The 27,216-nt window shown below is 42.9% G+C and overlaps 1 protein-coding gene across 1 annotated transcript in view; it reads right to left on the bottom strand.

Annotated features, from left to right (window-relative positions):
- Nucleotides 1-4,840: 4,840 nt before the first annotated feature.
- LOC104530361 (F-actin-uncapping protein LRRC16A) overlaps nt 4,841-27,216 on the bottom strand; it is a 51,248-nt gene continuing 28,872 nt past the window's right edge. The window contains exons 9-15 of the mRNA XM_029086714.1: nt 24,950-25,056; nt 22,785-23,217; nt 17,510-17,588; nt 14,594-14,827; nt 11,752-11,886; nt 9,026-9,175; nt 4,841-5,890 (exon numbers count right to left, since the gene is read on the bottom strand). Coding sequence (XP_028942547.1) covers nt 5,754-5,890; nt 9,026-9,175; nt 11,752-11,886; nt 14,594-14,827; nt 17,510-17,588; nt 22,785-23,217; nt 24,950-25,056 — 1,275 coding nt within the window. The 3' untranslated portion in view covers nt 4,841-5,753. The remainder of the gene's footprint in view (nt 5,891-9,025; nt 9,176-11,751; nt 11,887-14,593; nt 14,828-17,509; nt 17,589-22,784; nt 23,218-24,949; nt 25,057-27,216) is intronic.

Raw genomic sequence — 27,216 nt, 5'->3', positions numbered from 1 at the left:
GGCCAGAGCTCTGCCCTTGCTCTGCACCGGCCATCCGAGGCCACACGTGCCTCTTGCCACCAGCCCTGGTTTCCTCTCCCCTCACTGTGTCTGATGCCAGAGCCTCCAGGTTGTCCCACATCCCCCAGGGACCCTTGGGCACGGCCTAACCACACTGCTTTCTAGGGACTTGCCATCAGCTTTTCTGCCCCTCAACTGTTACGTTGCCCAGCAGCTCAGAGTGGGACCTCATTTTGCGTTTCTTGACCCCATTCAGGTGCCTGTTCCCAGGTCCCTGAGCACGCAAACCCTGCCAGGAAGCTCCCAATAGAACATCACACATGACTCCACATCCTTTGCCAGTTACCACTGGGTTTCAGCACAGGAACCCCTGCTGAAGCTGGCACCTCTTAGCTCCCCCTCTCAGAGCCTCAGAAGGACAACCCAGGCATGTCAGCCTTCCAGCATGTCTCAGAATAACCACAAATAAATAAATAAATAGCCAAAACAAATGACTAAAACAAAACACTGCCTCCAGTATGAAGTATTGCCTTCGACACCCCACCGCCCTTCTGCCCCTGCTATGGCCTGCCCACGTGCCAGGATGAGGAGCAGTCCCATGAGGACAAGTCTGCAGCTGAGGTGCTCCATATAGTTTTCCACCCTTTTCTGTGTCTCAAGGGATTAGGACATGGTATGAGAGGGCAACACAAGATGACAGGAGTCCCTCAGCCAAATCCACTGAAGCCTTGATGCTGCCAGCAAATCCTCAGGGCTGGAAAATTGCTGTTCAGACCTGGGAAACTGTTTCACTGGGAGCAAAGAAGATTTCCATGTGCGATGCTCAGAGCACTGTTTTAGCCCATCAGCCGCCAGCAGTACCTGCTGAAGTGACGCTCAGTCGTGGCCTGAGGGCCAGGAAGCCCTGGCTGTTCAGCAGAGCTGGTAGCTCTCAACCAAAAATGAACATATCCCTCTCTGCCTGCCAGGGAAGTCACCCTGGCCGCTGCCAGGTCCTGCTCCGCCTGTGGTCATGATGGCATTGAAAATGTTGGACACAGGTGGGGGCTCTGGTGAAGAGTCACTTGCGGTGGTGCTGGCAGGACCCTCATGTTGGGAAGAGGCATGAGGGGCTGCAGGATGGGCAGAGGGATGAAGAGGAAGGCTGGGAAGGTGTCTGGCAGATCTTCCTATGATCTCTTATATTCGGAGTGGAGAAGTGGAGGCCAACCCAAGGCAGCACTTTTCTCCCTTGAACAGGACATGAGTTAATGTTTATGGGACCAACTGAAGGCATTTTAATTATCCTGGGAACAGTCTGCAACCTTTGAGAGTTGGACTAGATGATCTCCAGAGGTCCCTTCCAAGCCCTACCATTCTGTGATTGTGTGGCTCTGGCAATGCCACTGGGGCATCCAGAGGAGTTAGGAGGTTTGGGCTGGGCATGGGCAGGGCAGCATGGCCGTGGGCACCGGCTCGGCAGCTGTCTGCCGGGAGATAGGGAAAGGGCTCGTGGGGAGGGGGCAAGCGCTAATGGCACTTAGAGGGAATCATTCAGGCAACTGGGTTTGGTCACCTCCTACCATTGATGGAAAGAGAAGGTCATTGCCCTCTATTTATGTAGCAATTTTCATCCTCCCCATTCACAGATTTAAGACGGGGAAAGCCCTCTCTGCTTTCCAGGCCTGGCATGAAATGATAACCCCTGGCACCCACCTGCGCTGTATTTGTTCGAGATCCTCTGGGCCACAGCTCCTGGAGAAGCAAAGGACGGTGTCACTACCTGCTTCAGAACAAGCAGAGGATAATCCCAAGAGGCGGGATTTGGGGACAGCCTACCCAGCATTAGCATCGCCGAGCACAGGGAAAGCAGCACGGCTCTCGAATGACCATGGGAAAGCAGCGGTTCAAACAGGAGCAGAGCTTTCTGGTGTTTTCCTAGAAAACGCTTCTCAGTAGCTTTTTTTCTGTGCAACAGGAGAAAGAAATCATCTCCACATTAATCAAGTAATAAGCAGCAGCAGCAAGAGCCCGTGCTGATGGCAGCTCTCAGTTAAGTGCGGTGGGTCGCGCAGATTTGTGACTAATGGGCCACATTAATTCCCAAATCGTCTCAGCCCGGCTGGTGGAGGGGGTGGATTTAAGACAATTGCTGGTTCCATCTTAGGAAGCAGCTATTTACTGTTGTTATTGCACATCAGGGAGTACTTTAAAATGCTCAAAATCTATCAGCCAGATTTTAAACTCCTTCAGTAGAGAGGGGGAAGTAGGTCCTGAAGAAGCGATATAGAGCTGAGCTCACGCTGGAGCCAGGCAGGCAGCCACAGCCCTTCTCCAGCACGTCTCAGATGGGGAGATGCTCCTGCTATGTACATCACAGGTGATATTCTTCAATGACAAAACCTGAAAACCAGATTTAGGAGCAGAAAAGGGCAGGGCAGCTCTCTCCGAGAGCTTCTCACCCCTTTCCCAAGGCCGGATCAGGTAGGTGTGGATCTGAGTAGACATGCTGGTGCTAGGACCCCTTCCAGGGCAGCATTTCTAACCAGGTGATCAGGGCTGCTGGGTCCTTTGCTCTGGTTTAGTCATACAGTACACATTTGTGTGCATGGAGGGATGCAGAGGACCTCACTGTCACCTCAGATGCTGCAACTTCCTCACCATCACCTCCAAAACCAGCATGTGCAACATGCAGCTGCTGTCTTGCCTGAGACCAGTCACAGTCCAGGGACAAAACCATCGTGTCAGACAAACTCCCAGCAAGACTCTGTGAGCCCTTTCTGAGTGACCTGATGGCCCAGCACGGCATTGCGGAGATGCCCTCAGCTCCAAGAGGAAGGTCGGTAGCGTGCCTGGGAGCAAGCCGCCTCTCCTCCAGCCCCAACCCCTGCTCCCACCAGTGGTGGTATGGCTAGAGGTGCTCAGGCAGCGGCCAGTGTGGGACTGGGAGGAAAACAGAGCATTAGTGATACTGAAAAATGCTATGGATGCCCTGGGAGAACAAGTAATAGCACTTTTCTTCAGTGGTACCACTAGTTGGTCTCTCTGTTCAGCCTCCCAGGAGCTCCAGGGATTTCTGCCGTTGGCACCTGTGTTGGGCGTTTTTGATAGTGGGGGAAGTGGCCACCTTGTGAGAAGCTTCAGGAAGCTCCCGTGGCTCCAAGGTGTACCCCTCCCCAGCCCAGGCTCAGCTAATCAGCAATAAATGTCTCTGTGAATCCATATCTGTGAGGGGAAGAACTGTCCTGAAAAGAAGAAGGTGGAGAGAAGCTGGAGCAGAGGCCATTGACCCGAACAAAAGACGACCATCGGCCTAAACAGTGAGTTTCATTGCGGGAGGAAGGAGGAGGAGGGGGTGGACAGAGAACCTCAGACACCCAGTGCAACATGCATGGAGCAGGAGAAGTCACAGGTTTATAAATGCAGCAGAGGTACAACGGGGGTGCTCTAACAAAATGTGAATTCTTTGCAATCGGGCTGACGGTGCTGGGCTCACCAGGCAGAAAGACAGTAAAGCAACAAAAATTATGGCTCCTCCCCACACCCAAAACCACACATGCACAGAAACACAATCCCCAAGTCTCCAAGAGCTCACACTAGCACTCCCCTAAAGTCGTTTCTCCACCACTCAGCCTGCCCACAACACACTGATGGGTGGAATAAAGATTGCCATCTGGAAAGGTTTTCCATAACTAATACAGAAAAACACTGCTGGCTAATTAAATCTTTGTACTCCAGCAGACAACTCTCACAGCACTACAGCTTTTCTTCTGTTCATTGCCACAGACACATACTTTCTCTGCAGCATTTCAGACACCCCTGTCTTTGGTTTACTGGTACCAGGGTGACAGGCACACCTATTGCTGTGCTTTCTCACAGCAGGACCAGTATTTCAAGTTACTGGTGAGAAGGACATCAAGCACACTCAGGAGAAATTCTCAGCAGCTGGAAGTTAATTTTTTTTCATTAATAATACAAACCTTGCTGTTAATTGTCTTAAATTCACAAAACCAACAAATCAGGCAATCCTTCTTGAATACTTAACTTCTCAGACTGTTGTCTTTTTCATGTCTTAGGGGAATGAAAATTGCAGGGGACCATCTATGACTGGATTATTTTTCCTTTCTAATACAAGCACCTCAAGTTTTCCTTTGCCATTTTTCTTTTATTCTCACTGATGACCAGTAAATCAAGAATATATTATAAGAAAACTAAGAACTTTCTCTTCATGATTATAGATGAGTGCAGAATTTCAAGACAGTGCAAACCTCATGGTACTTAGGTATGAACCTGGAGCCTTCAGGACGTCTTGCCCCACTGCCTTGTACCTTACTGTTGAGATTTAAACCTCTACAAAGTGTTTCTAAAGAGTTCTGGTATAAAAAGCTACTGTTTTGACATAGCAGCCCTTTATACTGCAATAGGAGAAGTGGTGATAGCAAATACGTGCACAGGGATTAGATGGAAGGTCACTTGACAGACAGGTATCTGAGCATTTCTACCCAGGCAAGAAGCCACAGCAAGGTCAGGACAATTGCTCTTCAGAGAAAGTTATCAAAACAATTTTGTTTTGTCCTATGGAACCAAAATACAGAATTTAGATAGCAGGTGTTTCTGGCTCATGTGAAGGCTGCTTTGCTGAAGATCCCAACAAAGGACATTAGCAAAGAGATCTTCTTTCAGCAGTTTTACAAAGACAATATGTGTGTCCCTTTCACAGCAGGAACAGGCAGTGTATTAGAAGCAGGAAGAGATTATAAGGGTTTTGTCTTAACTGCACACTTTGTCTGCCTGACACGTCATAATTTAAAAAGCAGAGACCGTTAGACCAAAAATAGCACAGTAAAAACAAAGATTAGCATTTCAGTTGTAAAATCATTTTTATTGTTACAAATATACATATGAATAAAATCCCCTCAACCTGTAAGTGGGTAGCTGTGAAATCTGCAGCCCCGCCCCCAAAAGCTGAAATGTTTTTACAGATGTCAAACTGGTTTTCTCATAGAATTACACATTGAAAGGAAGCTAATATGCAGACAGAACTGAGGAAGGCCTCTAGAAAACACCAATAATAATAAAATCTCAATTGCCCTCATTCCAATCAACTATATACATTAATATATGAATATGGAAGCATACCATGATTATACGTCATCCAAATCCTTCTCTGTTGTGCTTTTTGACGGAACACAAACGTAAGCGTTGGAGCTTTATGTACAGTACGAGAACAGGAAGAAAGAAGCTCCCTATGGGAGAATGTAAAAACCATACCCAAGCATTTAATATATATAATCTATACAAATTATTTTATTAGTGTGCTCTTTTAATATAATTACAATGTGCAATTGCATACCGCAAGAATATATTTATAGGTAAGTCACGTGCAGATCTGACACATTTACATTCAGCAGTACAACACATTACCTGCTGTACAGTGTTTTAGGGTAAGACAGTGTCCAGTTAAACTTGCTTTGCTTTCTAAATGCCCTAATGCAGGGCACTCTCTGTAGCTGCTTCAGAGAAATTCAAGTAGAATACATGAAAGAACCGCTGGCTTTAGCAAAGGCATGGAAAGGAACGTCTGCATTGTACAGAACAGAAATTAAGGACTGCAGCAATGCCAAGTGAGAGTATTGTAAATCACGATTGGAAGATCAGGTTTTCTGTGTAGAAATGTACCTGTGGTGAAAGAGCAGCTGGCTAGAAGGGCTGTTGATTGCTGTACCCTGATTGTTATAAAAAGCTCTTGCGCTATGAAGCACTTGTACTGATTGCTAAACAAAAATAAAATCTTTATCTGCTTCTTCGCCAGAGTCACTGGACTTGCTTCCCTGATGGCCGTCTTTACTTAAGGACCTCTGCTTCAGTTCCTGGAACTCATGAGACTGCTGCCCAGGGCTTCTTTTCACAGCTGTATAAGACAGAAATAGGTCTTACTAATGATCGTAGTAGAGAGAGGAAGAAAAATAATAGTGATAAAAAGTCATTCATGCACATAGGACCTGCTCCTGCTCCCACTGAATTATTTTGCACTAGTGGGAATAGCAAAGTTTCATTGATTCTTGAAGCCAGAAAAAGGTGAGAGAAGAGAGAGAGTTTGAGCAAACTTTATTCCATTGTTGGTTGGCAAGAAGACAAACCTGAACTATTGAAAACTCAGTACTTCACTAGGACATGGATAAACAGGACAGTTAGAAACAGCCTGGAGCCATTCTTCTCATCACACCACTTCAAAACCAGAACAGCATTCTTTTTTCCAGCCAAACTGGGTCTCAGACGATGCACTCCTGACTGCTGAGGTGGATACCCTCGCTGGGCACCCCTCAGACCAGCGGCGCACATCCCAGACACGCCCGTCTCCCTGGCAGGACACGTCTACTGACTCAGCAGCCTTAATCAGGACAGACACCTTGGCACCCAAGTTACCTAAAAGGTCGCTCCCTGCCCCACCAGCACTGCCAGGTCCCGCTGCCCTCCCTGTTCCCTGATGGGGGGCACACCCCATAGCTCTGAGCCCAAGCTGCATCTCTTCCAGCTGAGACCATGGCTCTGCACCTCACTGTGCTCAGCAGTGGAGAAAGCAGGAGGACATACCCACTTCCCACGATCTGAAAGCAAACAGTACCTATTTTGTTCACCCAGCACTCTCAAATCTCAGTAAGGCCCCAAACCTGTAAGCTTTGAAATAAAATGGAAAGGCGGCTGTAAAACCTTGTTAACATTTCTGATCTAATCAGTGGTCTAAAATTGCTATGGTAACAAGAGAGGGTTACTATACACAGGATTGATAGCTTCAGAAATCTTGTACTTCCAATCAAAATGAACCTTTAAACACACAGTTGGTCCTTAAATGTGACTTTGTTGCAAGTCATCTCACTTCAACCCCACAGAATTAAATGTTACAGTTATGAGACTTTCTTTGCTCCACCATTTCAGATAAGGACATCTGGCTTTGGCTTGCACTGATCCTTGTGCCTGCTCACATTTGTGCACACCTCTCTTCACAGGGCACCAGCAGTGGCAGCGGCCATGGAGCACCACCTCTCCTTCCCTGCACACCCACAGTGTCACCACCACAAGGGACAGCCTGCCCTGTCACCAGTGCGCAGCTCCAGCCTCAGCAGGGACAGACACGCAGCAGGCTGTCACTGATGCATCTCCGTGGCCATTTCAAATTGTGCCAGGCTGTGACAGGGTCTACAAGGGACATGGAAAATGCAGAGGAGTCCCGAGGGAGGCGAGTCCCTGGGGCAGCCTCAGCAGGGATGCTCCCTGTATCCCTGGGGACACAGCACGACTCCCCAGGCAGCGCTGGTGCAGGCCAACAGGCTGTGAAACAGGGGACAGAAAGCTCTGGCTCATTTTTGTTTGGCACAGACATTGTCCAGCTCTGGATCTGTGCCATGACAAAAGAACGGACACATCTAGTACGCGTCTTGCTGAGACCCACCTCTGCACACACAGCACATTCGCTACCCAAACAATTCCCCTGAGTCCAAAATACTTCTTTCCTTATTTCTGGTAGACAAGATATGGGAGGAAACGAGAGCCAGCAGCTACATGCCTGCTGCATTCTTGTCCTGGCTTTGCAAGTTGAGAAAGAAGAGGAAAGGATTTTGAGAAAGGCTTTTAAAGCTATTTAATGGGACTGGAGAGGATTAAGATACCTAAAGTCAGTAAAAAAAAATACATATAGGCGTTTCCACCTTCCCAAACACCACTGCTTTTCAAAGAAATAGGTACCTGGAAATTTTGGAGTCATTCTTGATACTTGCACCTCCTACTAATTACATGGCCTTTGTTTGAGCCCCCACTCTTTAAACAAAACCCAGAACACAACTTGCAGCAGCCATTTTAGTTTATGGCCTGATAAACCAAGACAGGTAGTTTGCCCCAAAAATACCTGAGAAATATATCAGGCATTTAAGTCCACATACTGCAAGTAGGCTTCTGCCACAAGAGCTTACCCTTGCCCCAATGAAACCATACACAGGTGACCTGTGTAGATCTGTGGTAGCTTCTTGGGTTTTGACACTTACTTTATCAGAGAGCTATCTTAAAACAAGCTAAAATATAATAATTTGATTAATATGGGGAGGATAGATTCCAAGTTTGGGTGTGCTAAGTTTGATGCTACAATATGAAAAGGAAATCAGTTTATACATTTTGGACTGAGGATGTTACAAAAGGGATACATGATGTCTTACAAACAGAAAAACTGTGGGTAAACATAACTGCATTAAATGTTCAAATATCTCATTAAATAACTTCAGAAAAAAAGTAATTTTGAATCATTGTTTCAACAAACCAGTTAAGAGGTAAAGAGAAGCATGTAAACACATACCATTTGAGAACAGGAGCTTTTATACTTTAAAAACACAGATCAACCAAACATTTTGATAGCCCACTGACTGAGTTCAGTGCCAGTCAAAGCTGCTCTTCAGGAAGCACGGCTTAAGCATGCAGCACACAGCACAGTGCTGGGTTTGGGTTCTTGTGGTGGTTTTTTGTTTGCTTATGCAGCCAAAAAGCAAAGTACTATGTCAAAATAAGCTGATTTACTACTAAGTTCTCAAATGCTTTTGTGAGCGATGTACTGAAACTGGCACTAACAATATTCAGGCTGAACTGTATTTCGAAATACTTGAGCGCACTCACCTCAAGAAGGAAAGGTACATGAGCACACAGAGCACCGGAGACTCTGCCTGCCCCGTGCTTACAGGGCAGCGTGCCAGCCCCACTGCAACCAGCAGTCAGAGCTTGCAAGGACCCCGCTTGGCTGAGGGGCTGCAGGAGCTGCACAGTACTGCTGCCTGGTGTCGCCACAAAGGAAAAATGCATGCACAGTTCTTGTCTGGCAATGTTTTCACGCCATGTATTTTGCATGGGGACAGAACCATGATTAGCATCCCATGAGACTTTTACCTTTCTCATAATCCAATGACAAACCCACACCCTTTTGTGGCTTCTTTGCTATTGCAGTTTCTTAACAATTGTTAGTGCCAGTTATCAAGCACTGTCTCGATGAAAAATGAAAACTTCTAACCAGCCGTGGGCTGTGCCTTCCTCTGCCCAAGCACAGTCGCTTTCTCTTCTGCACTGGTAGAATACTGCCCCAAAGTGGTTTTCACGCTGCCAGATGATGGCTTGGCACAGTCATGAGCAGTATCGCTTTTTTGACAATCTCCTGTTTGCTCTAACAGGGAAAAGGATTCATTTATACCCCTAAGCTGTTCCGTAGGCTCACATATGGAAAGTAATTATAAATTATTTAACTTATCTACCCCATCTAATCAATATGCCAGATCCCTGCTTAAATTTAGTCCAGATATTTGTGTATGGTGGTAACTGCAGCCCAATCTTACAGGCATGCTGTGTGAAGAGGTGCATTTTGAGGTTGTCCCACAGAGTACAGTTAAAATCATCAACATAAAGCAATTTTATAATCAAGTATCATCTAATTTGCAACTTTGTTTTGCAGGAGATACAATTTTGTTTACTAACTTAGGCAGATTTGCAGTGATTTACCAGTTGCAGAAATAAACTGAGCATGCTAGCCTGAAAGGTGGCAGAAAGCAAGGACAGAATAATGACTGAGTGAGAAAGTAGAACAGTAAAAAAGAAAAGAAAAACCTGAAAAAGAAGAAAAAAATAAAAGAATCAGAACTTAATTTCCCAAACAACTTTATGCAAAGCATAGCAGCGCTGTAAGGAGCCAGAATTCCAATTTTAGCCATTCTCAACTACTATTGATAAAATTCATACAGCGCACTGCAGTGGCAACTACAAAGCCCTGTGTTTGGCCAAGTCATCTGTGGAGGTCTAAGGGAGCAAGGAGTGAGGAAAGCACAGCATCTGACCCCTTTTGTGTAAGGATTTGCAAACAGCAGATACATTTTAAAAATAAAGTGATTGTCCCTCTTCTCAGGTGACAACTACCAACTGCAAAACCCTGTAAAATCTGGGCTGTGCTAGAGATGGCTGTAACACAAAAGAATTGTAGTTATGATACCGAATTCCCTGCTTCTCCAGTATGTCCCCTCTCATGACAGGGAGATGGAAAAGGCAAAGAGCACAGAAACAGCAAGGTTAACCTCAAGTTGAAATTTATCTGCAGTACGTCCCACTACATTGTGTTTCTCTTGTTGTGCAGCAACAATTTCTCTCTTGCAGTCTGGTGAAAAGCTGGTTGAGAAAACAATGTATGCAGTGTATGCATCTAGTGTATGCAGTTATCAGACAGCAGCTGAGTGTCTGCTGTGGTGAGAGCCTTTGACTGCAACCATTCTCAACATGATGCCTCCAGTCTAGTGAGTCTGATCCCTAAACTGTAGGTCCGGTTCACCTGTCTCAGAACAGACTCTGATGGAACCAAGGGCAGGAAAAAAAACCAGGCTCTGTTCTGCCTTCCAGCCCTCATAATGCCAGTCACCGAGAGGCATTTCAGACACCTTGATGCCCTTTCTGGACCCTGAGCCACAAACTGCTGCAGCATTTGGCAACATGGACCATCTGAACCCTCAGCCCTTTCCAGGCACAGAAGTCCTTGATGGTGCCATGTCCTACTAGCTCTACATATCTCAGTGAGACTGTGGTGGTTCTGCTGCGCTACTTTTATGGCACAAGAACAGCCCAACAGCATCATACAGGTGGTTGAAGCGAGAGCCACAATCTGTAGACAGATATCCCATGTGTTGACATGCAGTCACCAAACAGTAGCCACCACAGCAGCTATTTGCCAAGCAAAGCAAAACCCAGACTGTGAGGTAAGTCGTTTCATAAAGGAAATGGTAGTTTCAGGAGAGAAAGGGAGAAGCTTCTCAAAATACACCTCTGGATCATCCTGCTTTGGGGATGGCTTTGCCCTTCCTCTCATCTAGAGGGTAACAGTGTGCTCTCTGGGCAACACAACTGCTCAGTCTTCACAACTCAGTGTTACATACCTGCCTTGACTCATCTGCTCCCATCCTACACTCAAACTGCTAGCAGAGTGTAAAAGTGCACCCCTTTGTGTCACAGCTTAAGTGATGGGAATCTCCTTGGGATGGAAATGGGGCTCACTCTCCTTCTTGAGTAGAGTCCCAGGAAAAAAGATCCCCAGGTGTCAAACCTAGGTGTCCCTAGGTCCTCAGCTATCATCACACTGAGCAATATTTCTGAGACTACTTCTCCACATATCCTACGCTATCAGAGGAAGCCTTATCTCTTCTAAGATCCAACTATGGACAAACAGACACATCAGCAGAAGTGGAGATCCAGCGCACACATGAAAAGGAACAAAGAGAAGGCAGCAGCCTACTGTTGTGAGTAATAGGTACAAAGCCCTGGCCTAGCACACAGAGACACGTTGCCCAAGGAGGAGGTAGGCCCAGTCACATGCAGCAACTCCACAGAAAGGAGGAGTAGAAACAGAGAAACAGGCTGGCTCCAAGTAGTAAAGTCATGGCTGCTGTGACCATTATCAATCAGCATCTCAATTCAGACCAAACTAAACCATAATATACACAAGAGTGTCTTAATTGCTCAGCTACATTATAAATACCAAGGGATTCATTTTTCACTTGGTTTGATCAAAGGAAGAAAATATAGAGCACCAATCCATGGGTGGAGGAGATGGGGAACAGGTGACCAGATACACTTTCCTTGCTCTTTTTCCTTCCAAATGAATAACCCTCTTCCCTTCCAAGTGAAGACAAATCAGGGGACAATGACACATCGAATTCTAGTAGAAGACAGCGTGTGCTGGAACAATAGTTATACCAACACTCCTACCTTCTTGAGAAAAGGATCTGACTGTGGGGCTGCTCTGACCATCCTTTTCTTTATCGGAAGGAACTTTCTTCAGCACAGGTGGAAGCAGGGCAACTTTTGGAGAACTGGGGCCGGAGGGAGACTCCGGAGCATCCTCTGTGGAGTACCATAAAAAAAAGGGGTGAGAAGTTATATTTGCGCTGTTGATTCCAGAAACGGTGCTGTTATGTTGGGCCAAACCTCAACACAATACACAAACAAGAAACAGCTGGAATCTGTGTCAGAAAAAGGATTCAGGAATTTACATTATGTCAAGAGAATGCATGATGGCCCTCAATTCAGGTGAAAGAATTTTAATAGCCAAAGCAAATATCTCAATTTCAGCATTTTTAACATGTACTGCTATTGTAGCACAAATACAAATCTGATGGGACCAACTGAATTTCCTGCAAGACAGAAGTATGCAATTTAAAAAGAACAGCTGAAAATGATTTTGGATGGATTTTTGGAAATATTTATTCTATTTATATTTTTATTATCCTGAAACATAATGAACTGATCAATTTAGATGTCCTGTTTCACAGTTGTAAGGCATAAAAGTGAACCAGGGAAACAAATCTCATAAATAGCCTACAGAACTCTGTACTTCCAGGAATAAATTGCCAGTAAATAACATGACAGCATCTGCAAAGATTTTCTAAATAGAAAAAATACTTTGTCTTCTGGAACTTAAATTCAAATCCATAGTCTAAACCATCTGGATATCCTGTTTCACTAAAAGGCTGGATATGTGTTATATATGGCAAGTTGGCTACCATCTTTACAGTTCTTACAGGAAGACCTTTTCAGTCTTACACTAGACAGCCTTTGTTTGGACAGCAGGGAAGTACAGCTACAGTCAAACGGCTGGTATGTTTGCTTCCCAAGGAGTAAACAGTGGCATATGTACGCAACAGAGGAACTAGGAAGATAGATCAGTACTGACAGAAGGAAAAAGGAACTCAAGAGTATCACCTGCATTGCATATGTGTACAATGAGGTAATTCAGTTGCATACTGGAAATTAATGGGAATGAATTTATCTCTCTGTTGAGGAGTCACCACGAAGTAGTCATTCTTTTACTTTCATCCCAGGAAAGTGATGACCTTCCAAACAACTCGATCTGAACAGATACACCAATTCTTGGACCTTCTCCACACTTTTGATGTGCCTGTAAGGCCAGTTGCTTTGGAAGCTTGGTATCAACATATGGATGAGCACAGTGCTTGGCAAACACTGCTATATATTTCTGAACTAAAGCTGTTATGTGCTTTATTGAGGAACCATTTTCAGTCTTTGATAATTTGTGGACGTCCCAGCTGTGCTCCTTTGCCCTCAGATTACTTAGCAAAGATCTGCTACCATTAGTTTGGCCACACGGCTGGAAGCAACATCAGGAGCCAGACCAGAAACAGGATCATTGCTTGGCTGCTTCATCGTGTCACCTGGGTGTGCTCAGCCAGCAGGTTGCTGCAAGTACTAGAAGTTAGACTGCAACAGAGATGCTGCTGCTTTTACTGCCACCTGAGGAGCTGGCCTATTACAAGTAAATATTAATTACTCTCTGTGTTAAACCCACAGTATGCTTTCTCTGCAGGAGACAGGAGCTGGTAGAAACAGATAGCTGAGGTCTTTCTGATACCTCAGATTTTGAGATAACACATTGCCTATTTTACAGATCAAGTAGCACCAAAGAAGCCATGCTTTCCTATTGTATTCATCTTCATGAGCATCTTACCCAGCACCTCTTACTTTTATGACCATTTCTAAAATGGCCAATAAAATAAAATTAAAGCCATCTAAAACCTGAAGGTGATTCTGTACTTGAAAAAGAGTCTCTGCACTCCAGTGGGTAGAATAAGTAATGTTCAGGTTACACATCAAGGGCAGGGAGGAGGCTTTAATATCCCTCTGTCCTCTTGCCCTCACCAGAAACTACTTCTTTCTAAGGTCAACAGCAAGTATGGGAAAAGCCTAGAGGTCTGCGAGCTCTTACAGATGGCTCTGCTCACATTTTTCAGTCATTAGCAATTAATAAGATGTATTTGCCATAACTAATGGGGGAGTCAGTAACTAGCATTTAATTCCCTTCAACTGCAGTAGCTGTACTTTTAGAAGAGAAGGTTGTGATGTTGGCCTATTAAATAGCAGACAGACAAATGTATGGGAGATCTGGTGAAATATTCCCTACTATTGGAAACCTTGAGATAATATCTGGGCATGAGGTTAGGACACAGGAGAAGTTAATAGTCATTCAACTGTCAGTCTTGTAGGGTTATAAAAGCACAGTTACAATTATTTCCAGTCAAAAGCAATAAGGAAAGAAACAAAGATAAAACAAGGAAAAAGAGAGCTAGAGACAATTGGTTTGTGTAAGTTATTAAGAATAACAGCCATTTGCTCGAGGGGCTAGGAGTAGCCTGACAGAAAACCCCAAGGACTTTAGTATTTAGAGCCAGGTATTTAGAGAAAATAGTTATTTTTGCCAGTGCTACTACAATAGGGCTTTGATGCTGAAGTAGTTTTGTATGCTCTCCTCTTTGTGAAAGCAGGCTACCTTAAAACAGCTTGGCTGCTACTGCTATTGCTTCTCCTCAGGCTTTACTATTGCAGATCACAGATTAAACCATTTTAATAAGTTTATCTGAATTAGGGCAGAGGGAGGTGGATGCAAGAAGGATGCAAGTCAAGAGCCAGTGACTGAAGAACCCTCTACATTTAACTTCTGTTGGGATGTGGCCATGGGCATCTCCTCCACAGCCCACACAAACATCACTCAGAAGTACCCAGCTGGGGATAACAAATGCCCAGAAGAGCTCCTCACCAGTACGAGAGGCAGAGCGTGGTTTCTGTGGCACCGTAGGTCGTCCTGCCAGGCTGGGCTTTGTTGACTGCAGTGGAGGTTTTGGGCTGGTTGGTGTATTGGAAGAACTTCTTGCTTTTGCACCAGCTTCGGCCTTTGGTTCAACTTTTGAATTTTTTTCTGATGATGCTGAGATGGAGTCACCTTTATTCAAGGCAAACCGACTCTCTGGAAGGGTCTGCTGTAGTTTAGGCACTAGAATAAAGAGACAGGTAAAATAAAGTCTCCTGCAACACAGAACGCTCTGTGCACAGGCATGCTCGTGTGGAAAATATAATCATTAGCTCACATGTCACTGCTGCATTGCAGTGTGAGTGTGTAAGAGGATCGTTAATATTTCATTCAAAATCATCACAGTAAAAGCATATAAACCCATCAATTTTGCACGTGCTACACTTCATAATTCAATTGCCTCAGAGGTGATGGCATGTCCCTCTTTTTAACGTATTTGGGGTGATGGCTGGCTGGACCTTATACTCCCTTCATATTTCTGGGAGCAGATGGTACAGCCTACCTGCTGAGAAAGCAGTGATGGATCAGTGGAAAAGGCAGGCTTTGGCTCTTTTGTGCCTCTACAGACAAAAGGCTGGCTATCCAAAATCAACAGAGAAATCCTGGCCCAGAAAATAAATCCCAAACGTGTGATCAGCAGGCTACCTCTTGTTATTTGTTGCTTCTAGCAAGCTCTAGAGGAGATTTTGAAACTTAGCTGAGGTCAAATATTCTTTGTATAATATTTTGATTTATCTAATAACACTGTATATGGATTATGGTTTCCATACATTAGCAAGTTTATCAGCATATTACACATCGCAAACAAAGATCAAGATATTTACAGAGAAAGCTGTGCTGACTTCCAAGCAATAAATCAGTCCTCTCTAGCTGTGCATGCAAGTTGGTAGAAAACCTGCTGGACACTATGTTGTAGACAAGCAAAATGCCTGACCTACTTTCTTTCTTTGCAGCTTTGAGAAGGTTGAAGACTTTTATGAAGCAGATACAAAGATAATTTTGGAACTTTTATGCTAGCTTGAGAGTTTCAACAACTGTCACATCGTTATTCTCAGAAGAGAATTATAGACTAACTGAAACACAGACTGGTAGTCTTGGTACCTGGCAAAGCCAACTATGTGCCCACAGACGCTGTCTTGAGCTACCTACCTGCTATTCCCGTTCAGAAATCCTACTTGTTACAAATGTGCTGAGCAGAGACAGTTTAATGGCAGTGGGAGGGAGGAGACTTGATACAGTTTGTTGCAAGCAAATCTCAAATACCTTTTTCCAGCTTATGTAACTGTTTTTCAGCCCACCTGGAGTTAAACTCTAGGAAAGCATAGAGAGTTGTGTGACCCACATGTTTGTGTGAGTGTGTGACAGGGAGAGTTTGTGTCTGCATGCATGCAATGGGCCTTCATGCTCCACATGTGTGTGTAGGCATACAAAAAAGCAGGCGATATCCAGACGTAAAGCAAAGAATAAAAAACCCCCTCACTCTCCTTCAGCATCAATTTTCTATTAACTCTCTTTCCTGCCTTCCTAACCCCAGGCCTGCTAATACCATTAGAACCCAGTAAGTTAAAATAAATTAACCCAAAACAAAGAGAAACTGTAGTCGCAACAGCGAAGGGTAACCTCGGGGAGCTCTCAAGCAAGAGTGGTAAAGAAAGAACTGACAGCTGGAGGCCAAAAGGAAGGGGCATGCACAGTGCAGTGAGGTGGAAGGTGAAATGTGTCATACACAGAGACAAGAACCAGAGAAAAACTGGGATCAGACACCCCCAGCTACTCTAACACCCTGAGCACAGACTGTTCTTGCTCCTCTGCCTTCAGTTTGGTGACATCAGGAGACACATATAGTACACAAGGTCCTCCTCAAAAGATAAGCAGGTTTTAAAAGCGCTGATTTATAGAGTTCAGCATGCTCTGAATATGCTGTCTTTTAAAACTAGCTGTAGAAAGGTGTAAAATCTCAAAATCCATTTCTGAAGCATTCAGCCAAGATGGCCACATTTGGATTTGATTTCAGCCTGGTTTCTCAGCCTTCTTTCTGTATGTTGTGGCAACCCTACGTGCCATGCTTGCAGGATACCTAGCACCACTGTTGAGAAATCAGACCTGGATTTCCTGGTTCAGCCCACTCCTTTCGTCCAGTGAACATAGTGTGCACAAACCACCAGAGCTGAACTCCTTTTGAACATTTCACCAGCCAGTCCCAAAAGTTTGCATGTATGCATAGAGACCAGCACTTCATCTCGTGCTCAGACAGCTGCATTGTAACAGAGCTCAGAACTACAGCTTGACAAGGCCCTCTTGGATAGTGCTCAGCAGGAGTAGCTGCAGTGGGAATAGGTGCTGTAAACACTGCAAAGCTGGACTCCTCTTTGTACGTGATGAGGAGTCATTTTGTGCACACATGCAGCGTCCACAGCTTTGCAAAGAGCCCTGGCTTCAGTCAAGTCAGCTAAACCCTAGGAAGAGCCAGTTGCCATTGCCTATGAAAAGTCTATTCTAACAGCTAAAAACCAGGACAACTCAAGCTGGTACCTGCACTGACTACTATAAACATTATAAATTGGTCATGTTTAAGTCATCAGGTGTATTCAGGAGTTTCAATTCTTCATGCAGACATTTTTGCTGGCTCCTGGCTTCAGCTTTGCTAATCCCATTACTTAACTCATCCTTTGAGCTGACTTCATGAAAAGTGCTGCCAAACACAGTACAAAAAGTGAGCTTTGTTTCTAATCCTTTCCACTTAGCATAGGCTCATATTTTGCTTAAGCAACTGTACGCACACAATCTGGAGAGGGAAGTGAAATTTTGAGGTTAGGCACTTTGTATTTTCTAGAAAGAGTTTATATCAAGAAAATCAAAATGTACCTGTACCACTTCCATCCAGTCGTTCTGAGCTCATCGCCGTGTCAAAAGACTCTCTGGGAGTTGTGTCATTCCCAAGTTTCTGAAAGAGTGAGAAAAGCTCCCATATTAATAATATATCTGCAGTTAATACAACTCAGTGGTTCTGTTAGAAAAAGCTCTATTTTGGAAGTCATAAGGCAGAGGAAGCAGTGATAGTAATAAACAGTAGATTCTCTCTCCTTGTTTCTCTTCCAGGTCTTGGATATCTAAGTAGGAAGAAAACAACACTGGTTTGATAACTAATATTGACACACACCTAGCAAAGCTGCAATGACACTCTGCCTCCTAAGTGACAGGTCTGCTAACGTACAGGAGTTGAAACTAAAGGTGCTAGTTGGAAACAGTCTTTTCTCCAAAGGTAGCTCTCTATTTAAAAATTATTTGTTTAGGTTTAAAATAAAAAGTCTTTTTCTGAAGATCTAGATTTTGAATGTAAGACTGCTGAATGGATCACATGCTCTTCCAAATACAATAACTTTTTATTTTAGATAAACTAACAACTGCAGCAGTGGCCACATATTTACAGGATTGCTTTAAAAACAAAGAGACCTTACTTTTTGAAAGGTGTTTAAAGCTATCCATCACAAGGGCTGCTGGATGCTCAGCACCTCTAAAGAAAGGGGGCCTCTTGTTTATGTGCTGATATTTTACCAAGTCTTCTGTTCTCAAGAACAGCTTTCCTAACAACCTGGCCTCAAAAGAAAAGGTGCAAAGACATTTGCCATATCATAGGTCTAGCCGAAGCGAGCTTGAAACCTCCGTGTTCACCAGAAGTTTAGATACGCAGCCGATGTGCTTGTAAAAGAACCAGCCTCCTTTCACTGCCTTACCTGCTACCAAAGCTCAAGGGGAGGGATAAATGGGAGGATGCAAAATGTGAATATAAATAAGTGAAGGATATACTATAAGATAAAGTCTTATAAAGATAAGGCTAGGCAAAAAAGTGAGATTTTTTTGAAACTAAAAAAGTGAGGATAGACTTTTGGAGGCAGCTTCAGTCTTGATCTTGATTTACTATTTTGAGACAGTGTGGCAAATGACTTAAAGCAAATGGTTTGTGCTGATGACCACTGCATTTGGTTATACACCCACACATAAGTCAAGCTGACAGGTTTAGGACACTCCTACTACTACTCCAACACCAACTCTGCATGACTTGTGCTGGGATCTGACTGTCCCATACCATTCCGAAACCTCCACCACATGCCACGCAGCATACATCAAACATGATCACTGCCCTTTGGAGTTTACTATCTAAAGACTCCTGTGTACAGCACGTAGACAAAAAGTGGACAACAGGAAATGTGGGAAGGAAGAGAATGCTTACAAGTAGCAGCAGCACATACTAATTATAGAAAAATTGACAGATTTAGAGTGAAAATAGTATTTCAAATATAAACATAAAGGAATGATCTCTGAATATCCATGCTGGTCAGGCATCTTTCCCCCATGGTAGTAATTCAACACAGGCATTTCAGGAGAAGTAAATTTTGGGGATCAATGCAGAAAACAGTGTGACTGGCCTCACAGATTTACCAATACCTCAATTTTGCTCATGTAACCTCACAGCTCCTGAAACAAAGCCTCTTTTTAATACAACAAAGAAAAGCATGGAGATGCTAAGTGCCTGCCCTTCCCGTGTAAGACCTGGCACAGTAATGCTACCTCCTGACCTCTCCACTAAGTACCAATGTGCACTTAAAATGGCATACCACATTAAGGAGGATGCTATTGCAATTGTCATTAAACTTCCTGTACTGTAAAACTACCTCGATACAGATATAACTATCCACTCTAAGGGATTATATTTCTACAGGTTTCAAGTGTAAAATAATCTGTATGTTAAAAAGCACGTGTAAGCCAAACAACAAAGTCTTCTGGTAGAAGCACTCTAGAAATGCAATGACTTATAGGGCCAGAATGCTAATCTACGGTGCCTGTACAGACAAAACAAAGTCCCCTCCAAAGCCAGCAGGAACATTATGCTTCGTACCACTGGACGAAAACTCAGGTTTTTTTTTCTTGACTGTCATTGATATTTTGGCTAAATTCTCACCCCTCTACCTCCTAAAGCCACGTGTTTCTTTGTAAGGTTGTCTTGGCTATATATTTTTGAAGGGAATATCACTCTCCACTTACTGTATTTTTCTTCCACACCCTGGAAACAAAAGCTTTGAGAACTGAATTTACGAACAATTTCTACATGGAATGTGAATTCTCATAAATTTTCACCAAAATTCTAATTTTCCTATGTAAATATTGAAGATATATGCATAACACTTAGCCTCAGTAAATTACTTTGAAGAGAGCTGGATGACAATATGAAAATTAATTTCACTGTAGCTCCTTCCTCCCTCCCTGGTTACAGGACAGCTGGGGAAATATGACCATGTACAGAGAGACAAGTTCAAAAGCCAGTGCTGGTATCTATTAGTGTAGTACTTGAAAATGCAATTAGGATGTTAGCATGTTTGGTTACACATTACAAACTGCCTATGGTCCCAAGACAACACTAAACACTTGCTGCAAAAATTTACTCTGAGAAGCTGTCAATCACATCAGAGAAATGCAGGTGAATTTATCATGCAGATAAATAATGACGAGGCTCTACTTTTAATAGGAATTCATGCCAGGCTGGGAAACACTGCTGAGTTGGGTGCCATCTAAAGCAAAGAATCAGGTTGCAGATGATGTTGCTCTGCTCATAGGTCTTGCTCGAGGTATTTAAAAATTCAGTCTGTAAACACTAGATGGAGCTAAAAGATCTTTTTTACGTTTGCCAAGCGGCAGCACTAATCTGCAAACACTCATCTGTACCATTAACGACAATTTGCACGCTGTATTCCAACCAACAGAAAACAAAAAAGCATTTACTATCTTTCCATCTACTGTGCACCTGCTCGTCACTTGTATCTAACAAGACTGTGGCAGGGTATGAATGAAATAGTAAATTCCTTCTGGTTCTGTTTTCACATAAAATAGCTCAGAGTATAAGCAGCCATCTGTACCTTAAAGGAAAATACAATTTTCTATCATCCTGGAACTCTGATAAAGCTGAAGATGGTAGGGAAGTTTATGTCATACCCATCCCAAACAGTGTAACAGCAGTAGGATGCTGTCTTCTGTAGCTCAACCATCAGGATATTGTATGATTTTCGTCTTCATGAATATCATGAATAAAAGTGCAAAACTAAATTATTTGATATTGCAATCTAGGATGGAGGATGTGAAAAATTCTTTTGAGCAGCAGTTCAATTGTGTATGATCTGGACAACATTAAGGATTGATAACTCAGTGCCCTGCTGTGTACAGATTCCTATTGCAATTCAGTCTTCCTGTCACTCAAAAAAAAAAAAAAAAAAAAAAACCTACTTTTGCAATCCATAAATACCAATTTTTACAAAATCTAATAAAAAAAAAAGATTAAGCCTGAAAGAAGAGGGGTACTAACCTTTTATAACAGTAAAAAAGCAAGGGGTGGAAAAAAATATTGGGAAAACGCAACAATTTTTATTTTTGATAGATGAAATTCAAGTTTTCAGCCAATGCTACAAAAGCTCATCAGAGGACTTTTACTGTCCCCACTTAAAAAAAAGTCACACATGCTAATATTCGACCTCACTCATATCATTCCAGATCTGACAAACAGATGACCAGTGTTAAGAACCTGAAGAGCACCAAGCACACACACAATTTATGCAGTTGTACAAATTTATATAATTTGCAGTAGCTTGGTATTTCGTTAGTCAAAGGCAGAGCATAACACTCTTAAGCAAAATCTTGTGTCATTTTACTTGGAAACTTCATGTTTTAGAAATCAATGAGACTACTCAGCACCAATGAGAAAGGTGGGAACTGGTAATTTCTTTAGGAAAACTGTTTTTAAGCTGAAGATCCCTTTAATCAGTCATAGACTACCGTGTTAATTTGAATGTGCCCACTACAAGACTCCAGCATCTGTAGGAATAGTTTAGACATCATGTGAAGCACTATGAAGAAAGGTAAAAAATGAACTTCGGGTGCCTTGCTTGGTCACAGCAAGACAATTCTGCAATGTGTTAAAGGAAGGAAAACACAGCAAAGCTTGTAGATGAGCTTTGTCACAAGGTAACACCTTCCAAATTATGGGGGGTAATGGTGGGAAATGGATAGCATTTGAGTGTCCTGCATGTTTGTGGTGGTTTCACAATGCTGAAGAGGAAGAGAGGAGTGAAAAAAAGGCTGATCCTTTGGTAATTTTACAACATGCCAACTGCAGCTGGGAGGAAGCAGGGGAAGATAATGGGGGAAGTTCAATGGCAAATGGGCAACAGGCAAAATAGGTCAGCACAAATGCTTTGGAGCAACCCAAGGATATTCCACTCTGCACGTCTGCGAAGTGAAGCAGCGTTCCAGCCCAGCATAAGCACTTAACAGAGGAGAAAGTGAAGGGAATCCAGACAGCTAACTGGGAATCAATTTTTTTTTTTTAATGTAGGCTTATTTTCTTTGAGCGTTAGTATTTGAATTACAAAAATCAAAGGCATAAAAATAATTCTGTGTTGTACAAAAGAACTTAAAAATAAAAAAATGCAACAAGAAAAGTGTAAGTTGAATAGCTGTAAACAGTGTCTGGAAGTCAGATTTACTTCTCTGCATGGAATATATACTTTAAAATACAGTACATCTCTCCACCTTTCTACATTATCTTCCAAAAGAGAAGAGTACAGATAGTTACCACTGTAGTTAACTCTGCCAAACACCTGAGGTACCAGTGTGCAGGGGACACACAGTAAGAAGTCTGTCCCAGCTTTACCTTTTGTAAAGCATGTTTCCATTACCCATGAGCAAACCACACACCATATACAGTGGAGACATCCAAGCTGTGCTTACTAGTCACCCAAAAATTACTCCGTAATACATGCAAACAATGACTTGCCAACTGCTGTGCTTGTGATGGCTAGACATCAAGTGCAAGAGGTGGTATCACCTCCTCCTCAAGAAGAGAGAAAGTGCAGGATTAAGGGTGCCTTCTCCTGCTCCACATGTGCAGCCTAGCCCTTGGCCAGGATATTAATGTTCAAACAGAATAGCAGAGAGCAATCCTCTTGCAGGAACACCAGAATCCCTGGTGGAAAGCAAGACTGATGTGTCAAGCCCCAGCCACCAACCCTTGTACACCCAATCCCCCTCCCCTGAAGACACGTAGCTCTTGCTATTTTTTTCAACAACTCAAGAGAAATCAAATTGCCTTCACCTTCTGAGCAGAGGCTGCTCTCTTCTCCTGCTTGGCTTTCATTTCTGCGAGAAGTCCACTGCCCATCACCTGCACGCCATACCTCCGGCCTCCTTGTGGGCTTCCTTTGCTGTCACCCCTCTCAGCTTTTGCAGCATCATCTGGCTGTGCTTCCTCCAGTGAATCTGGTGTCTTTAACTCCTCGGACCGCTCTGCACCACCATTCTGCTCTGCAGGTTTTACCTCTTTCTTGCTTGTGTCCACAGCTGGACTTTTTGTAGCAACCTTGGGCGAAGAAGGCTCCTCTGCCACCAGCACAGTCTGGGGACGTTCAGATTTGGAACCTCTTGATTTGATTAAGTTAAGGAAGCCACTCTTCCTTGAGTCCCTTTTCTTCTTCTCATCACCTGCTTCACAGGGCTCACTGCTGTCTGAACTTTTAGTTGATGGTTTCCTAATAAAAGACACAGACATTTTAAACTCTTCTCTACTCCCCTCCTCTCTCTTTTAAACAGTACCTAATGACATCTCCTGGGCAAAGCCAACCTTTTGTATGATTCATATGTTACCCTAGGTGCAGTCATTAGCTGGTCTCTCTAAATTAAAAACTGGACAATTAACATTGATCACACTGTCCTGAGAATTCCTGTTCTGGCTTCATGCATGGTATAACGAAGAGAGGCAGCCATTTCATCTGCACTGGGCACCCAGCTGTTTCCAACACCAGCAAGGTGTTGCTTCAGTGGAGCTCTGCCCAAGCTGTCTATGGACATACGATTTCACTCTGCTCTGTTTCCAGAGTGCACTGCCTCCAGTTTGTATCTGCACATTAGTTAAAAGAGAACAACTGATCCAGGCACATGATTCACACAGCTTTTGGGGGATCTTGTCCCTTAAGGGTCCTGCTTGAAATAGAAACTAGCTGGCACAGCCACCTTACCTCAATAAGGAACACAAAGAGGTCAAGTTTATAGTGCAGATACTCATCCTCAAAAAAAAACCCCCCCAAAACCATAATCACCCCAAACCAAAAATAACAAACAAAATAAACCCAACCAAAACCAACCTCAGAACAATCCACCTGCCGGTAAGATTTTCTACAGGCATCTTATGAGCAGGGTATTCACACTTGAGGGGAAAGATGGACACACAACACATCTGCATATAAGCACCTCAACTGGAGAGAAGGCCACCAGTGCAGCAAATTGAGCAAAGATCCTTAGCCATGGGCATGGCTAGGGATGGGCACACAGAGATATTACAAGTTCACAGGGACATCTGAAATGAGCAGCTGGCAGGCACCCAGGAGAAGCACAGGAGAATGCAGAAGTCTGCGAACACTTTGAACTTAGCATGCCTAATCCATTTTTCAAAGCTACCATAATTTTACCCCTACACATAGTATATCACACATGGCCTCACATGTCACTATAGATATTTATAACTCACAGTGACTTTAAAGCATTTGCTTCCCCTGCCACACCTATCCAACAGTTAACACCTACCATTTTCCTTAACAGATGTCACACACAGCACAGAAGAGGTCATTTCAAGTTGTCTGGAAATTGTCCTAGCTTTCTCATTTATTCATGTAAGTATTTCTGTGTGTGTGTATGTGCATAGTTCTGTAAATATACAACCAGCTACAAAGCAATTTTATATGCTGTATAATCCTAATACAAAGCTGAAGGAGACCTATCTTTCAGATGAATGTATTGCCTAAATCTGGAATACTGCAAATCGGTCAGACATGCCTTTAACATGTTTCTAAAACAATGTAAATCTACTGTCATTTATCAAAACACTGTGGCCAACAGCACAGTAGACAGAGACACCGGTGTATACTACAAGCACTGGAGATGAGAGCCTCAACCAATACTCAGCTCTGCTCCAGCTCTAATGAGCTCCACTGAAGGGCAAATGAAGTCAAGTGAATTACAAAAATACACACTAGTCAATAATCCCCCCACATGGTATATTAAAGTAATTTATTTTGAAGTAGTCATTTTTAAGGAAGGGTAATTGAATTCACAATGTCTTGACTCCTAAGGTATTTTCTGACTTTGACAACAGCAACTCTGGATATTTGGAACAGAAGTCAAATACAACTTAGAAGTGCTACTTGCCCAGATATCAGAATGATTTTTTTAAAAACTTTTTTTTTTTTAAATTTAATTTGAACTTACTTTGAATCCATTTTTGTCACTTTCTTAGTGAAAAATTCATCCACGCCTTCATCCACTCTCCCCATGAGGCCATTCTGATCCCCTTCTGGAGGCACTCCAGCAGACACCTGACAGAAGAAAAAACTCTCTCTGTTATATAATAATCTAAGCATATTTATTTCAATGATAATAATTAAGAGTTAAGACATTATAAAAATTGTGTGTGCCAACCAAACCCCAGTGCAGACAATGGAATCACCACTGGAATTCCCCCTTTAGTCAGGGCAGTTGACCCATTACATCGAACGCTAGGTAATCCAAAACACCAGCAACAAACGGGATACTGCAACGCACGAGGCCAGGAATCAAATGTCTGGGCTTGTGAGAACAGAGCACTAGTTCAGTTAGAAAAGACAAAAAGTAATTAAGGAAAAATTAAATCCTGATCAGGTGGTGACCTGAATAGAAATTATTTTCAACAGCTAGTTGTTTCCCTGTTCAGACAAAAAAATATGTTCTGGATTTTGGATTTAGAGATTTAGAAAGAGAGCTCCAGCAGGCTAACAGAGCCTTTTGGAATTCATTCAACCCAGCACTTCCACAAGCAGAAACTCTAAATACAGAATCAGGTGTTTCACTTTAGGAACCAAACACAGATTTTCACTGAGTGTCTGAAAATGGAAAACCTGCTCCTTTTCTCTGTTTCAGTGTCCACATTTTGAATGTGGGTGACTGGAGGCATCTAAACCAGGCTGACTTAGTAATACCTGCCAACCACAAAGGCCCTGTGAAGATTAGCTGGTGACTCTGCAGCCTCTTGAAGATGAAACACATTGTCTCCTGGGAGGAAATATCATGTGGTCTAGCTCCCCTACGTGGCTTTGATGTGGAAAAGCTCTATTACCAGTACAGAGACTTCCTTCAATTAAAATGCTGTATGGAAACCTTTTAGGTGACTACATAGGACTCCAAAAGACCCAACCCAGTTGTATTCTTGGTAGTACTAACAACTGGGAATCAGTCTGCCACTAAAAAGCAGGGTTTGAAATTTGAAATTATTTAAATAAAGGAATCTCCTAGTTGCCATGATAACTCAGAGTAATCCCAGCTTCCGTTTTCGTCTGGAATACACACTCTTTTCTGTCTTTAAAAAGAAAAAGAAATACTCTTAAAAGCTGCTGTTAACATCAAACCCAGCCTCATTAAGCCAGGACAATGGATTGCAAATGAAGTAATGCTTTGACATATCCATGAAACTTTTTGCTTTCCATGGCTGAACTTTGTTAGAAGCCTAGTATTTACTTTGCTATCAAAGATAATAGATAATATTTTATTGATATCTGCTATAGCAATGTAGTAGTGATCTGAAAAGAGCCCATCTGGTGACAACTGCTTTCTTGATAGTCAAACTGCGTATTTTCTACAAAAAAACCCCATTTTTTTCTAAGAAGCACAATGACTTCTCAGACTTCCAACTCTGCCACCTTTGTGGTTTTCTGCAGAGAACTTGTTCAGCTGCAACATCTGACACTAAAGCAGCAATGCAGATACTGACATCTGGGTTGGTCACACCAGTGCTGGTTGTCTCAGTGTAAATATTTACCTCTTAAGTCAAAAACCAGTTGACACTGACATTTCAACTGAAATGTGTCAACCAAAAGTGGCTGACGCATTTCAACAGAAATGAGAAACCATTTAATACTGATATCAGACCTCCAGATACCAGGAACAAACAAGCAAGAATCAAAGACAAGTGCATCTCCTAAAGGGGAAGTAATGCAAGAATCCAATAATCTACAGAAAATGAGAAGATCTACCTCAAAAAATAAAACAGTTTGCATGTGAAAAAGAGGTAAGTTCCTAAAAGTGTAGTAAAGACATACAGAAATGCCGAGGGCCTAATAAGGTCCTCAAAGCACAGGATTTTCTTATAGATGTTTATTGTAATGCCTATTAGTGATCAACATTAATGTAAAAGACTGAGCTCAGGTTTATTTCATGTTTCAGGCTCCTAATTAGAAAAAAAAAAAAAAGTTAAGTTTTCATTTGTCAATTTTTTTTTTTTTGCCTAAATTTAAGAGTGAGACTTCTATGTGTCTTTGCAAGGAAAAAAATGGTTTGGAGGCAGAAATAAATAAGATTAATCACAATCTCTTTCATACATTAGACATTCACCTCTGCTGTACTAAATCTTCACACATGATGGAAGAACTCATGAGGTTAAGATCTCACAAAAATCTAAATGATTAACAACTGTTTCATTGTATTGCTTTAAAGCTAGTTGGGAG

This window comes from Antrostomus carolinensis, unplaced genomic scaffold (genome assembly GCF_000700745.2).
Source record: "Antrostomus carolinensis isolate BGI_N321 unplaced genomic scaffold, ASM70074v2 scaffold17209, whole genome shotgun sequence".
NCBI classification, from domain to species: domain Eukaryota; kingdom Metazoa; phylum Chordata; class Aves; order Caprimulgiformes; family Caprimulgidae; genus Antrostomus; species Antrostomus carolinensis.
This window is presented reverse-complemented; position numbering and strand designations above follow the sequence as displayed.